This window comes from Molothrus aeneus, unplaced genomic scaffold, assembly GCF_037042795.1.
Source record: "Molothrus aeneus isolate 106 unplaced genomic scaffold, BPBGC_Maene_1.0 scaffold_70, whole genome shotgun sequence".
NCBI lineage: Eukaryota > Metazoa > Chordata > Aves > Passeriformes > Icteridae > Molothrus > Molothrus aeneus.
In genome coordinates this window covers 174959-190122 of record NW_027099222.1, presented here as the reverse complement: position 1 = coordinate 190122, position 15164 = coordinate 174959, and the positions used below count along the sequence as shown (strand labels likewise).

At 62.7% G+C, this 15164-nt stretch overlaps 2 protein-coding genes across 2 annotated transcripts; one reads left to right on the top strand and one right to left on the bottom strand.

The window, feature by feature from the left end:
* Nucleotides 1-140: 140 nt before the first annotated feature.
* LOC136571112 (outer dynein arm-docking complex subunit 1-like) lies at nt 141-7964 on the bottom strand. Its single transcript, XM_066571472.1, has 11 exons — nt 7926-7964; nt 7092-7205; nt 6551-6618; nt 6039-6175; nt 4524-4652; nt 4095-4177; nt 2839-2971; nt 1726-1904; nt 1043-1104; nt 857-947; nt 141-313 (listed from the first exon to the last, which is right to left on the bottom strand). The coding sequence occupies exons 1-11, from the start codon at nt 7962-7964 to the stop codon at nt 257-259; spliced, it is 1092 nt and encodes a 363-aa protein (XP_066427569.1). The 3' UTR covers nt 141-256.
* Nucleotides 7965-9229: 1265 nt separating this feature from the next.
* Nucleotides 9230-12411, top strand: LOC136571137 (epithelial membrane protein 3-like). The gene is made up of 5 exons (XM_066571499.1): nt 9230-9286; nt 10259-10343; nt 10757-10859; nt 11565-11705; nt 12237-12411. The coding sequence occupies exons 2-5, from the start codon at nt 10266-10268 to the stop codon at nt 12392-12394; spliced, it is 480 nt and encodes a 159-aa protein (XP_066427596.1). The 5' UTR covers nt 9230-9286; nt 10259-10265; the 3' UTR covers nt 12395-12411.
* Nucleotides 12412-15164: the final 2753 nt, after the last annotated feature.

Genomic DNA, 15164 nt, shown 5'->3' with positions numbered 1-15164 from the left:
CCCAAAGGGGGGGAGGGGCACCCACGTGTGACCCCCGCCCTCGGGTGGGTGACACGGGGGACACAGGGCGGTGCCCCCACCCCTCCCCCTACTTCCCCCTCCCTCCCGGGCTCGTTTTGGGCCGTTTTGCGCTGTTTTGGGAAGTTTGGCCGTTGCCGAGGGCAACGCGACCGCGACAGCCCCAAATATTTACTCGGTTGCCATGGCAACGGGGTGGGGGGGGAGGACCCCGACGTCCGGTGGGGGAGGGGGGAGCTCAGGGACCCCCCAAATTCGCCCGGGGGGTGGGGAGGGGTCCCTCGCGGCTCAGCACCTGCGGGAGGAGGGGGCTTAGGGGGGACCCGGCTGTCCGGGACCCCCACCCATAGATCTGGGACCCCCACCCACGAATCTGGGACCCCCACCCATGGTTCTGGGGACCCCACCCATGGATCTGGGGACCCCACCCATGAATCTGGGGCCCTACCCATGGACCCAGGAGCCCCATCTATGGGTTTGGGACCCCCAGCCATGGCCCTAGGACCCCACCCATGGACCTAGGACCCCCACCCATGAGTCTGGGACCCCCACCCATGGACCCAGGACCCCCACCCATAGATCTGCGACCCGCACCCATAGACCCAGGACCCCCATCCATAGATCCGGGACCCCCACCCATGGACCCAGGACCCACCCCCCCATAGATCTGGAACCACCCCCGTGAGTCCTGGGACCCCCACCCATGGACCCAGGACCCCCACCCATAGATCTGGGACCCCCACCCATGGACCCAGGACCCCCACCCATGGACCCAGGAGCTTCTTCCGTGGGTTTGGGACCCCCACCCATATCTCAGGACCCCCCCCTGCCCCCCCACCTCTCTCAGGACCCTCTCCCGCAGCTCTCCGGCGCTCAGGGGTCTCTCCCCCTCCTCCTCCTCCTCTTCCTCCCCCACCGCGGGGTCCTCCCTGTGGGGGTGGGGGAGGGGATGTGCGGGGGGCACCCTTGGGTGCTGTGAGGGGACCCCCCCCCCACCACTGCCGAGGGGTCCCGGGGGGCTCACCTGGGGCTGGGGGGGCGCGGAGGGGGGGGGCGGCTCCAAATGGCCTCGTTCCCTGCCGGGACCTGTGGGGGGACCCCAAAACTGAGGGGGGACCCCAAATCCCGAGGGAGGAACCCAAAGCCCAAGGGGGGACCCCAAATCCCCCAGGCCTCCAAAATCTCCCCCAAATCCTCCCCCAAGCCCCCATTTCCCCCTCCTCGGGACCCCCAGTTCCTACCCCAGAGACCTTCCCTGAGCCCCAAATTTTCCCTCATGAACCCCCAAATTTTCTCCCAATAAATCCCCAAATTCTCCCGCAATGAACCCCCAAATTTTTCCCAATGGACCCCCAAATTCTCCTGCAATAAATCCCAGATTTTCCCCAAGAAACCCCAAATTCTCCCCCTGCCAAATCCAAATTTTCCCCAATGAACCCCCAAATTTCCCCCAATAAACCTCCAAATTCTCCCTCAATAAACCCCAAATTTCCCCCAATAAACCCCAAATTTTCCCCCATGAACCCCCAAATTTCCCCCAATAAACCCCAAATTTTCCCCCATGAACCCCTAAATCCTCCCCCTGCCAAACCCAAAGCTGCCCCCCCAAAATCGCCCCAAAAATCCCCCCAAAATCGCCCCAAACCCCCCAATCTCATCCCTCCCAGTCCCTCCCAGTCCCTCCCAGTCGCTCCCAGTTGCCCTCACCGGGTTTTGGGGTGCCCCCCCCTGCAGCAGCAGCCGGGTCACCCCAATTTCCAGGCGCCGCAGCTGCTCCCACAGGGGGTCCCAATCCTGGGGGGGGTCCCCCCAATCCTGGGGGGGGTCCCCGGGGGGGTCGGGGTCCCCCTGTCCCTCCTCCAGCTGGGCCAGCAGCTCTGCCAGCCCTGGGGGGGGACCCCAAAATCAGAGGGGACCCCAAAACCTGGGGGTCCTTACCCCATTAACCCCCCCCAAAAAACCACCCCAAAACCCCCATAATCCCCCCAAAAACCACCCCAAAAACCCATCAGGACCCCCCCAAAACCCCCCAAAAAAACACCCCAAAACCCCCATAATCCCCCCAAAAACCCATCAGGACCCCCCAAACCCCAATATCCCCCCCAAAACCCACCCCAAAACTCCCATAATCCCCCCAAAACCCATCAGGACCCCCCAAAATCCCCATATCCCCCAAAAACCACCCCAAAAACCCATCAGGACCCCCCAAAACCCCCTCAGGACCCCAAAACCAACCCCATAACCCCCCCCAAAAACCCCTCACGACCCGAAATTGCCCCTCCGGGACCCCAAAACCACCTCAGGACCCCAAATTGCCCATCCAGACCCCAAATTCCTCCCCCAGACCCCAAATTGCCCCTTCAGACCCCAAACTGCCCCTCCAGGATCCCAGATATTCCCCCTCATGACCCCAAATTGCCCCCCCAGACCCCAAACTGCCCCCTCAGGACCACAAATTGCCCCCTGAGCCCCCAAATAAACCCCATAACCCCCCCCCCCAAATTTCCCCTCCCCAGACCCCAAATTTCTCCCCCAGACCCCAAATAAAGTCCCCATAACCCCCCCACTGCCCCGCCCCAGACCCCAAATTGCCCCCTCAGACGTGAAATTGCCCCCTCAGGACCCCCAAATTGCCCCCCAGACCCCAAATTCCCCCATCCCAGACCCCAAATTGCCCCTCCAGGACCTGAATTACTGCCCCCGACCCCAAATAAACTCCCCATAACCCCCCCCAAATTGCCCCTCGGGACCCCAAATTTCCCCCCCTCAGACCCCAAACTGCCCCCCCAACCCCCAAACTGCCCCCCCCCCCCCCGTTACCTGCCCTCAGGTGCTCCAGCTCCTCCCTCCCCCTCCGCTCCTGCTCCCGCAGCTCCCGGATCTCAATTTCGGGGTCCCCCCGGGGTCCCCCCGGCTCCTCGGGGGTCTCGGCTGCTGCCACCGCTGCCCGCAGCTGGGGAGGGCGTTTGGGGGCGATTTGGGGTTTTTTTGGGGTGTCTGGAGGGGATTTGGGGCGATTTTGGGAGTGGTTTGGGGGTGTTTGAGGGGATTTTGAGGGGATTTCGGGGTGTTGGGAGGGGGTTTGGGGGGATTTGGGGGTGTCGGGAAGGAGTTTTGGGGGGATTTGGGGGGGTTTGGAGTGTTGGGAGGGGGTTTGGAGGGGGATTTGGGGGGCTGAGAGGGATTTGGGGGGTTTTGGGAGGATTTTGGGGTGTCTGGAGGGGGATTTTGGGAGGATTTGGGGCATTTTGGGGGGGGCTGGGAAGGGATTTTGGGGGGATTTGGGGGTTTTTGGGGTGTTGGGAGGGGATTTGGGGAGTTTTGGGTGAATTTTAGGGTGCTGAGAGGGCTTTTGAGGGATTTGGAGGACTGGGAAGGGATTTTGGGGTGTTGGGAGGGAGTTTTGGGGGGATTTTGGGGTGTTTTGGGGTGCTGGGAGGGGCTTTGGGGGGATTTTGGGTGGGATTTGGGGAGTTGTGAGGGGTTTGGGGGAGCCTTTAGGGGTTTTTGGGGTGTTGGGAGGGGTTTTGGGGTTTTTTGGGGTGTCTGGTGGGGTTTTGGGATGGTTTTGGGGTGGTTTTGGGGTGGTTTTGGGGTGTCTGGAGGGGTTTTGGGGCGGTTTTGGGGTGTCTGGAGGGGTTTTGGGGTTTTTTGGGGTGTCTGGTGGGGTTTTGGGATGGTTTTGGGGTGGTTTTGGGATGGTTTTGGGGTGTCTGGAGGGGTTTTGGGGTTTTTTTGGGGTGTCTGGTGGGGTTTTGGGATGGTTTTGGGGTGGTTTTGGGGTGGTTTTGGGGTGTCTGGAGGGGTTTTGGGGCGGCTTTGGGGGGGTTTGGGGTGTCTGGTGGGGTTTTGGGGTGTCTGGAGGGGTTTTGGGGTGGTTTTGGGGTGTCTGGAGGGTTTTTGGGGGGGTTTGGGGTGTCTGGTGGGGTTTTGGGGTGTCTGGAGGGGTTTTGGGGTTTTTTGGGGTGTCTGGTGGGGTTTTGGGGCAGTTTTGGGGTGGTTTTGGGGTGGTTTTGGGGTGTCTGGTGGGTTTTTGGGGCGGTTTTGGGGTGTCTGGAGGGGTTTTGGGGTCCCACCTGCTCCACGTGCTGCTGCAGCTCCTGCAGCTCCCGGTGCTGCTCCGTCAGCAGCAGGAACTGCGAGAAGCTCTGGGCCTCCCCTGAACCCCAAAAATCAACGTGGGAACCCCAAAATCAACATGGGAGCCCCCCCTGAACCCCAGAAATCAACATAGGAACCCCAAAATCAACGGGGGAACCTCCCAGAACCCCAAAAATCAACGGGGGAACCCCAGAATCCACCATGGGAACCCCCCTGAACCCCAAAAAATCAACCCAGGAACCCCAAAATCCAACATGGGAACCCCCCCTGAACCTCTAAATCCACCATGGGAACCCCAAAAATCCAAAATGGATACCCCAGAAATCAACATGAAAATCTCCTGAACCCCCAAACCCACCATGGGACCCCTCAGAGCCCCCCAGATCCCCCCCGTCCCCCCTCACCGTCCATCCAGGTCTCTTCCTCCTCCTCCTCCTCCTCCTCGTTTTTGGGGGGCTCCAGCCCCTCCCCCATCCCCTCGGGGGGGTCCTCGGGGGGTTCAGGGGGGGCTCGGGGCTTCAGCTGGGGCCGAGCTGGGGGTGGGGACATCCAGGGACCCCTAAAATCCTCCCCAAAGGTCTGGGGGGGCACCCAGGGACCCCCAAACCCCAACCCAGGGACCCCCAAAATCCTCCCCAGGAGATCCAGGGGCACCCAGGGACCCCCAAAATCCTCCCCAAGAGATCCAGGGGCACCCAGGGACCCCCAAACCCCAACCCAGGGACCCCCAAAATCCTCCCCAAGGGTCTGGGGGCACCCAGGGACCCCCAAAATCCTCCCCAAGAGGTCCAGGGGCACCCAGGGACCCCCAAAATCCTCCCCAAGAGATCCCTGGGCACCCAGGAACCCCCAAACCCCAACCCAGGGACCCCCAAAATCCTCCCCAAGGGACCCAAGGGTCTGGGGGGCACCCAGGGACCCCAAACCCCAACCCAGGGACCCCCAAAATCCTCCCCAAGAGGTCCAGGGGCACCCAGAGACCCCCAAACCTCCCTCAAGGTACCCAGGGAGCTCCGGGGAGCCCCCAGGTGCCCTCAAATCACTCCCCAAAGCCCCCCCCAGTCCCTCCCAGTTCCTCCCAGTTCCCCCAGTCCCCATTCGGGGCCACGCTCTCCCCTTGGTGCCCCCCAGTTCCCAATCCCAGTTCCCCCAGTTCTGGGTTGTGGCCGCACTCTCCCCTTGGTGCCCTCAGTTCCCCATCCCAGTCCCTCCCAGTGCTCCCAGTCCCCAATCCCAGTCCCTCCCAGTGCTCCCAGTTCCCCCCAGTTCCCATTTTGGGCCGCGCTCTCCCCTTGGTTCCCAGGAAGCTCCACAGGCGCCCCCAGTTCCCAATCCCAGTCCCCAATCCCAGTTCTCAATCCCAGTCCCTCCCAGTTCCTCCCAGTCCCCAATCCCAGTTCCCAATCCCAGTCCCTCCCAGTTCCTCCCAGTCCCCAATCCCTGTCCCTTCCAGTTCCCCATCCCAATCCCCAATCCCAGTCCCCAATCCCAGTTCCCAATCCCAGTCCCCAATCCCAGTCCCTCCCAGTTCCCCATCCCCAGTTCCCAATCCCTCCCAATTCCCCCAGTTCCCAATCCCAGTCCCCAATCCCAGTCCCTCCCAGTTCCCAATCCCAGTTCCCAATCCCAGTTCCCAATCCCAGTTCCTCCCAGTCCCCAATCCCAGTCCCTCCCAGTGCTCCCAGTCCCCAATCCCAGTCCCTCCCAGTTCCCCATCCCAATCCCCAATCCCAGTTCCCAATCCCTCCCAATTCCCCCAGTTCCCAATCCCAGTTCCCAATCCCAGTCCCTCCCAGTTCCCCATCCCAATCCCCAATCCCAGTTCCCAATCCCTCCCAATTCCCCCAGTTCCCAATCCCAGTTCCCCAATCCCAGTCCCCAATCCCAGTTCCCCCAGTCCCTCCCAGTTCCCCCAGTACCCCTTTTGTGTCGCTCTCTCCCTTTGATTCCCAGGAATCTCCGCAGGCGCCGCTGCCGCTCCCGGCCCCGCTCCCGCTCGGCCTCGTCCTGAGCCCCCCGGGACCCCCGGGACCCCCCCCGGGACACCTGCGGGACCCTGGGGGGACACCGGGGTCAGGGGGGAGCCGAGATTTTGGGGGGAATTTGGGGGGTTCCAGGGGGGTTTTGGGGCTTCAGGTTTAGGGGTTCCAGGGGGTTTTGGGGGTTTCAGGGGGGGTTTGGGGAATTCGGGCTTTTTTGAGGGGTTCCAGGAGGGTTTTGGGGGTTCAGGTTTAGGGGTCCCAGGGTTTTTTGAGGGGTTCCAGGTGGATTTTGGGCTGTCAGATTTAGGGGTTCCCGGGGGTTTTTGGGGTTCCAGGTGGGTTTTGGAGATTTCAGGGTTTTTTGAGGGGTTCCAGGTGGGTTTTGGGGGTGTCAGATTTAGGGGTTCCGGGGGGTTTTTGGGGTTCCAGGGGGGCTTTGGGGTCCCCACCTGTCACTCTTGGCGGTCGCCGCTCGCTCCAGCTCGGCCTCGATCTGCTGCTGGGTCTCCTCCAGCTCCTGCAGCCAATCAGAGCCCTCTGGGATCCTTCCTCAGCCAATCAGAGCTCTCTGACCCCAGGATCCATTCCCCAGCCAATCAGAGCCCTCTGGGATCCTTCCTCAGCCAATCAGAGCTCTCTAACCCCAGGATCCATTCTCCAGCCAATCAGAATGCTCTCTTGAGCCAGGACCCATTCCCCAGCCAATCAGAGCCCTCTATCCCCCAGGATCCATTCTCCAGCCAATCAGAATGCTCTGTCAGCCCAGGATCCATCCCCCGGCCAATCAGAGCCCTCCATCACCCCAGGATCCATTTCCCAGCCAATCAGAGCCCTCCATCACCCTGGACTCCACCCCCTGGCCTGAACTGGGGGGCTCAGGGAGGTTTTTGGGGGGCTCAGGGGGATTTTGTGGGGTTTTTTTGGGGGGATCAGGGGGATTTTGTGGGGTTTTTTTGGGGGGATCAGGACAATTTTGGGGAGGGGTCTCACCTGGAGCCGCCGCCTCAGGAGGCGCCGCAGCCGCCGCCGCTCCCCCCGCAGCCCCTCCAGCTCCTGGCGCAGGCGGGGCAGGACCCCCAGAGACCCCCCCAGAACTGCCCCCGCCTGTGGGAACCCCCTGAAATGGGTCAGAGACCCCCCCAGAACTGCCCCCGCCTGTGGGACCCCCCCCCAAATCAGTCAGGGACCCCCCCAAAACTGCCCCCGCCTGTGGGACCCCCCCCAAATCAGTCAGGGACCCCTAGAGACCCCCCCAAAACTGCCCCCGCCTGTGGGACCCCCCCAGAATGGGTCAGAGACCCCCAGAGACCCCCCCAGAACTGCCCCCGCCTGTGGGACCCCCCCCAAATCAGTCAGGGACCCCCAGAGACCCCCCAAAAACTGCCCCTGCCTCTGGGACCTCCCCAAAATGGGTCAGGGACCCCCCCAAAATGGGTCAGGGACCCCCCAAAGGGACCCCCACCCATGGCCCCAGACCCTCACCCATGGATCCAAGGACATGGGATCCCCGGACAGAGACCCCAGACCCACAACCATGTCCCAGAGACCCCCACCCATATCCTGGGGGTCTCACCCATTGCCCTGAGCTCCCCCACCCCTGGCTCCGAGCCCCCTCCCCAATCCCGGGGGTCTCTGAGCCCCCTCCCCAATCCCGGGGGTCTCCGAGCCCCCTCCCCAATCCCGGGAGTCTCTCTCACCCTCTGCAGTTCCCTCTCCCCAATCCCGGGGGTCTCTGAGCCCCCTCCCCAATCCCGGGGGTCTCCGAGCCCCCTCCCCAATCCCGGGGGTCTCTGAGCCCCCTCCCCAATCCCGGGGGTCTCTCACCCTCTGCAGTTCCCCCTCCAGCAGCTCCACCCTGTCCATCTGTGGGGGGGGACGGGGGACACTGAGGCCCCCATCGAGGGCTCCGGGACCCCCCCCCAGCCCCAAACAGGGGTGCGGGACCCCCCCCATGGCTGCAGAGGAGCCCGTCTGTCCGTCCGTCTGTCCGTCCCTCCGTCCGTCTGTCGGGGCTGGCACCGATTTGTTGGTGGCAACGAGGGGGCACCCCCTCTCCCCTCCCCCCCCAAATGACGTCATCAGCCCCAAAATTTACCCCTAAATCCCCCCCAGATCCCAAAATGCCCCCAAATCCCATCCCAACACCTCAAGTCCCCCCAAATTCCATTTCAGCCCCTCAAATTCCAGCCCAGCCCCTCCAAGTTCCCCGAAATCCCATCCCAGCCCCTCCCAGCCCCCCAAATTCCATTTCAGAGCCCCAAATTCTATCCCAGAACCCCCCAGTCCCCCCCAAATTCCGTTCCAGCCCCCCCAGTACCTCAAAATCCCATCCCAGCCCCCCAAATCCCATCTCAGACCCCCCAATCCCCCAAATCCCAGCCCAGCCCCTGCCAAGCCCCCCAAATTCCATCCCAGTCCCCCCCAGACCCCCAAATTCCATCCCAGAGCCCCAAATCCCCCCCAGCCCCCCCCCCGTAGCCCCCAAATTCCTCCCCCAGAGTCTCCCCCCATCCCCCAAGCGCCCCCAAATCGGGGTCCCGGCCCCCCCAAACTCCAATTCCCCCCCCAGGACCCCCCAAATTTCCCCTCACGGCTCTCACCGCGGTCACGTGACTCCCCCCGCCGTTGCCATGGGAGCGCCGCCGGGGGCGGGGCCTCGCAGTGACCACGTGACGCTGGAAAAAGAGGGCGTGGTTACAGCGATCACGTGTTTCGGGATAATCCCTACCTCAGCGGCAATCAACCAATCAGAGGCTGGGTGGGGCTCGGGCTTGTAGCCAATAACAATCAGGGCGTGGCCGCAGCGCCAACAACCAATCAGAGGCTGCTATTTTACCGTGAAACCCCGCCCCTCTCCTTCTTGACCAATCAGAGCACAGCGCGCCGTGGAGGAGGGAGGAACCAAAAAAAAAAAAAAAGCCCCAACCAATCAGAGGCCGCCAAACTTTTCAGCCAATCGGACGCCACCCCGAAATCAACAACCAATCAGAAGCCGGGATTTGGGGGTGGGGGCGGGGCGGGAGTCTGCGTGGGCGGGGTGGGCGCGGCCAGGGATGGGTGTGGTCGTTATGATGGGCGTGGTCACGGGGTGGGTGTGGTCAGTTTGGGGCGTGGCCGGGACTGGCGAGGCCCCGCCCACCCCGTAACGGAACGAGCGGAGCCGCGGGAGCGGCGGGACCCCAAAAGTGGGTGGGGGGGATTGGGGGGGGATTTGGGGGTCTCTGAGAGACTTTGGGGGCGTTTTGGGAGGGATCGGGGGGATCTGAGGGAGTTTGGGGAAATTTGGGGGGAATTTGGGGGGGTTCTAAGACTGTTCAGGGGGATGTGGGGGGGATTTGCGGGGCTCTAAGGGGGTTCAGGGGGGGCTTGGGGGGGTTCTGAGGGGGGTCTGAGGGGATTTGGGTGGGATTTGGGGGTTCAGAGGGACTTTGGGGGGATTTGGGGGGCTCTGAGGGACTCCGGGAGGATAAGGGGAGCATTTGGGGAGGATTTTGGGGGCTCTGAGGGACTTTTGGGGGGATCTGGTGGGGATTTCGGGGGGATTGGGGGGCTCTAAAGGGGTTCAGGGCGGGGATTGGGGGTGTCTGAGGGAGTTTAGAGGGGTTTTTTTGAGGGGATTTTGGGGGCTCTAAGGTGTTCGGGGGGGATCTGGGAGGGGTTTGGAGGGGTCTTGGGGGGACTTTGGGGGGCGTTCTAAGGGGGGGTTCAGGGGGATGGGGGTGTCTGGGCGGGATCGGGGGAGGGGGGGCTTGGGGGTCTATGAGTGACTTTGGGGGGGATTTGGGGGGTCTGGGGGATTTAGGGAGGATGTGGGGAGGATTTGAGGGGGCTCTAAGGGACTTTGGGGGGGATTTGAGGGGGTTTGGGGGGATTTGGGAGGGGTTAAGGGGGTTCGAAGGGGGATTGAGGGACTCTGAGGAACTTGGGGGGGATTTGAGGGGGTTCTAAAGGGGTTCAGGGGGGTCTGGGGGGGATTTGGGGTCTCTGAGGGGCTTTGAGGGGGTCTGGGGGGGATTTGGGGGGGATTGGGGGTCTCTGAGGGACTTTGGGAGGATTTGAGGGGGATTTTGGGGTCTCTAAGGGAGTTCGGGGGGGCCTGGGGTTCTCTGAGGGTTTTTTTGGGGTGCTCTGACCCCCCCCCCCCCGAACCCCCCCAGCCCCACCATGCATCTCCTCCCGGCCGCCGTCACCGCCCTTCATCTCCTCATCCTCCTCCTCTTCTTCATCGCCACCCTGGATAAGGTGGGACCCCCAGGGGCACCCCCCAGGGGTATTTGGGGGGTCCCAGGGCGGTTTTGGGGGATCTCAGGGTGGTTTTGGGGTCCCCCAGGGCTGGTGGGTGCCGTGTTGGGATTTGGGGGTGTTTTGAGGATGTTTTGGGGGTGGTTTTGAGGATGTTTTGGGGTGTTTGAGGATGTTTTTGGGGTGTTTTTGGGGTGTTTTGAGGGTGGTTTTGGGGTGTTTTGTGGGTGTTTTTGGGGGTATTTTGGGGGTGTTTATGGGGGTGTTTTGAGGATGTTTTGGGGGTGGTTTTGAGGATGTTTTGGGATGTTTGAGGATGTTTTTGGGGGTGTTTTGAGGATGTTTTGAGGATGTTTTGGGAGTGTTTTTGGGGGTGTTTTTGGGGTGTTTGAGGGCATTTTTGGGGGTCCCAGGGCTGGTGGGTGCTGCCGGACTCGCAGCCCCTGAACCTCTGGTACGACTGCGCCCCCCAAAACCGATCCCAGGGCTGGGAGTGCAGCAGCCTCGGGCTCAGCCGTGAGTGGGGGTCCCGGGGGGGGGTCCTGGGGGGTCTTTTGAGGGTCTTGGGGGGGCCTTAGGGGAGTTTTAGGAGTCCCTGGGGAGTCCTGGAGGGGTCCGGGGAGATTTTGGGGGGTCCTGGGGGGATCTCGGGGGTCCCTGGGGAGTCCTGAGGGGTCTTGGGGGCTCCTAGGGGGTCCTGGGGGGATTCTGGGTGATCCTGGGGAGTCCTGAAGGGGTCCTGAGGGAGTTTTGGGGGTCCCTGGGGAGTCCTGAGGGGGTTTATGGGGAGGGTCTGGGGGGATCTTGGGGGGTCCTATGGGGGCCTTGGGGGGATTTTGGGCATCCCTGGGGGGATTTTGGGGAGTCCTGGGGATCCCTGCGGGCAGTGCAGGCACTGATGGTGATTTTTGGGGTGCTCTGGTCAGTTTTGGGGTGCTCTGGTCAGTTTTGGGGTCTGTGATTGATTTGGGGGGCTCACAGAGGGTCTGTCCCCCCCAGCCCTGCTGCGGGGGGGGTGCAGGGGTTGATGGTGCTCAGCTTTGGGGCTCTGTGCTCAGTTTTGGGGTGCTCTGGTTAATTTGGGGGGCTCACCGGGGGTCTCTGCCCCCAGCCCTGCTGCGGGGGGTGCAGGGGTTGATGGTGCTCAGTTCTGGGGCTCTGTGCTCAGTTTTGGGGTGCTCTGGTTAATTTGGGGGGCTCACCGGGGGTCTCTGCCCCCAGCCCTGCTGCGGGGGGTGCAGGGGTTGATGGTTTCCGCCCTGCTGCTCTCGGCCTTCGGCCTCCTCCTCTTCCTCTGGCAGCTGCTGGCGGGGCCCCGCGGGCGCCTCTTCCTGCCCTCGGCCGCTGCCCAGCTGCTGGCAGGTCAGTGACCCCCAAAATGGGGCACCCCAAAACCCCTGGGACCCCCCCCCAGAACCCCCTGAGGCTCCCCAAAACCCCTGGAGTGTCCCTAAAATCACCGGGGCTCCTCAAAATCCCTGGAGTGTCCCCAAAACACCCGGGACCCCCCCAAAATTTATCTGGGTGCCCCCAAATTGATCTGGGTCCCCCTGAACACCCCCAAATTGATCTGGGTCCCCCCGAGATTGATCTGGGTCCCCCTGCACCCCTGAAAACCCCCCAAATTCCCAGCTCCTCCCAAGCCCCTGTGCCCTTCCCATGTCCCTGTCCCCCCAGTGTCACCCCAATGTCCCCCCCCCAGTGTCCCCCCAGTGTCCCCCATCGTGTTCCCCCAGAGTCCCCCCCATGTCCCCCTCATGTCCCCCCAGTGCCACCCTGGTGTCCTCCCCAGTGTCCCCCCAAATGTCCCCCCAGTGTCCCCCTGGTGTCCCCCCGTGTGTCACCCTGATGTCACCCTGATGTCACCCTGATGTCCCCCCGGTGTCCCTGCAGGGCTGGCGGCGCTGTTGGGGGCGGGGCTGTTTGTGGCCGGAGGGGGCGGGGCCAGCGTTGGGGGCCGCCCCGGGCACTGCCCAGCACTGGCCGGGCTGGGCGGGGCCCTGGCTCTGGCCAGCGGGGGAGGGTACCTGCGGCTGCGGACACGTGACTGACCACGCCCACCTGGGACACGCCCACTTGGCATGCCCACCGGACACGCCCATTGGGTGCACCTGCTGGACACACCCACCTGGGACACGCCCACTGACACGCCCACTGGCATACTCACCTGGAACATGGCCACCGGACACGCCCACCCTGGAAACACCCATTGGATGCACCCACTGACACGCCCACTGGACAGCAACTGGCTATGTCTGTTAGACACACCCACCTGGGACACGCCCACTGGACACACCCTCTGACACGCCCACTGAACACAGCAACATTCAAAGCCCGTTGGACACGCCTACCTTGGACATGCCCACCTGGGACATGCCCACCTGGGACACGCCTATTGAACACACCCATTTGTCACACCCACCTGGGACACACCCACTGGCCACACCCATGGACACGCCCACCTGAGACACGCCCACTGGACAAGGCCCCTCCCATCCCAACCAATTACCCTCCAATGATGTCATTGATGGCCAGATGGTGACGTCATCACACCACGTGACCACTGACATCATCAGCGTGGCCAATGAGAGCTCTGATGGTGCTGACGTCAGCGATGACATCATGAACAAGACGGGTGTGGTCAATGACATCATCAGCATAGCCAGTGACATCATCAACAGCGTCAGCATGACTGATGACATCGGCAGTGAGATGGGCGTGGCCAGTGATGTCAGTGACATCAGCAGCAGGCCCACGGTGACCAATGGCAGAACTGATGTGGCCAGTGACGTCATCAACGGGGTGGGCGTGGCCAACGACATCACCGCTGGTGTCAACATGACCAATGACATCATCAGTGTGTCTGATGACGTCATCACGAGGGGGGTCAGGGATCGCTGCAGGGCATTGTGGGTAACAGGGGGCGGGGCAGAGCCACCACCCATGAGGGGATTGGGCTGCTGGGGGAGTCTATAGGGGGGGCATCTATAGGGGGGGCATCTATAGGGGGAGTCTATAAGGGCGTCTATAGGGGCGTCTATAGGGGGAGTCTATAGGGGGAGTCTATAGGGGCGTCTATAGGCCGATCTGTAGGGGGGTCTATAGGGGTCTCTATAGGGATCTCTATAGGGGTCTCTATAGGGCTGTCTATAGGATCACATGGGGTCTATAGGGGTCTCTATAGGGGTCTTTATAGGGGTGTCTATAGGATCACATGGAGTCTATAGGGGTCTCTATAGGGGTCTCTATAGGGGTGTCTATAGGAGTGTCTATAGGGGCATCTACAGGATCATATGGCGTTTATAGGGGGGTCTATGGGGGGGGTCTATAGGATCATATGGGGTCTATAGGGTGTCTATAGGGTGCTGCAGGATCATATGGGGTCTCTAGGGCTGTCTATAGGGTACTGTGGGGGTTGTAACGGGTCCTTATGGGGCTGTGAGGATCTCTATAGGGCACTGTAGGTCTCTATATGGCACTATAGGTCACTGCGAGGTCTTACGGGTCCCCATAGCTCAGCAGAGCACTGCAGGGTGCCATAGGGGGCGCTACGAGGGTGCTGTGAGGTGCTGGAGTCTGCTATAGGGCGCTATAGGTCTCTATAGGGCGCTATAGGGCGCCCCATGGGCACGGCCCCTCCCCGTAGGCCACGCCCCCACTCCAAAGCTGCGCGAGGCAGGGGGCGGAGCCTCTCTGAGGGCGCGGCCAATCAGAGGAAGGAAAAGGGCGGGAAAAGCGCTGAGGGGAGCGAGGGATGGAGGAGGGAGATACCCCTTGGGACCCTCCAAACCTCCCTCAGAAACCCCCAGACCTCCCTCAGGACCCCCTAAACCTCCCTCAGGACCCCTCTGGACCTCAATATGAGGCTCTCCAGTGATGGGTGAGCCCCTGGTTCTGAGGTTTGGTCATGGAGGGCTTCCCTCATTCCCGTCCCCTCACGCTGAGGGCGCCATCATGGCGGGGGGGTCCCCATTTCCCTCACGCACCTCCCCTTATCCCACCGTGGGGATCTCCACCACGGCAGGGCTGCTGTCCCCACCGTGTCCCTTTCCCCTCCCCGCTGCTGTCGCAGTCACCCAAGCGTGGCCCTGGACTGGAAGCAGCTGCTGGACAGGTGATTAACGCGATTCATTAGCGCATGGCCGCGGGGGCAGCCAGGCGTGGCCTGGCCCTGTCCTCCTCCCGCCTGTCCCCAGCAGCCACCAGCTGGCCCTGTCCCACTGCCTGTACCTGGGACACCAACTGTCCCTGGCTCACCTGGCCCTGTCCCCAGCTGCCACCTGGCCTGAGGCAACCGCCCGTCCCTGTTCCCCCAGCTGTCCATGTGCCCATCCCCTGAAGTGTCCCTGTGGCCACCATAAAGCTGCCCCCCAGTCGCTCCTCCTGCCCCACAGCCCCCAAGCCTGCCCCACACCCCAACAGCTGCCCCATAACTCCCCCAGAGTCTCCAGAGGGGGCTGCGAGTGTCTGGGGGGACCCCAAAGAGTAACTGGGATAACTGGGAGGGGGCTCTGGGGGGAATTTGGGGGTGCTGAGAGCTTTGGGATAACTGGGGGGGATTGGGGTCTTTGGGGGACTTTCAGAGGCATTGGGGGGGTTCGGGGGGTGCATGGAGGTGATGGGGGGGCTGCCGGTCTCTGTCGCGGTATGGCGACAGGCTCGGGAAAGGGCGGGGGTCAGCCCGTCCTGCGCCCCCCCCCCCGGCGGTACCGGGAGGGGGCGTGGTCAGTACCGGGAGGGGCGTGGCAGATACCAAAAGGGGCGTGGTCAATATCAGGAGGGGGGCCGGTACCGGCAGGGGCGGAGCCGATACCGCAGGGG

Bases quoted from the DNA above. Each gene is read 5' to 3' on its own strand.
- LOC136571112 (XM_066571472.1), bottom strand. From the start codon at position 7,964: ATGGACAGGGTGGAGCTGCTGGAGGGGGAACTGCAGAGG. The intron at 1,105-1,725 runs GTGAGGGCAACT...GTCCCCCCACAG, and splicing joins GGGGGGCACCCCAAAACCCG to GTCCCGGCAGGGAACGAGGC. The intron at 314-856 runs GTGGGGGGGCAG...CTCCTCCCGCAG, and splicing joins GGGAGAGGGTCCTGAGAGAG to GTGCTGAGCCGCGAGGGACC.
- LOC136571137 (XM_066571499.1), top strand. From the start codon at position 10,266: ATGCATCTCCTCCCGGCCGCCGTCACCGCCCTTCATCTCCTCATCCTC. The intron at 10,344-10,756 runs GTGGGACCCCCA...TGGGGGTCCCAG, and splicing joins TCATCGCCACCCTGGATAAG to GGCTGGTGGGTGCTGCCGGA. The intron at 11,706-12,236 runs GTCAGTGACCCC...GTGTCCCTGCAG, and splicing joins CGCTGCCCAGCTGCTGGCAG to GGCTGGCGGCGCTGTTGGGG.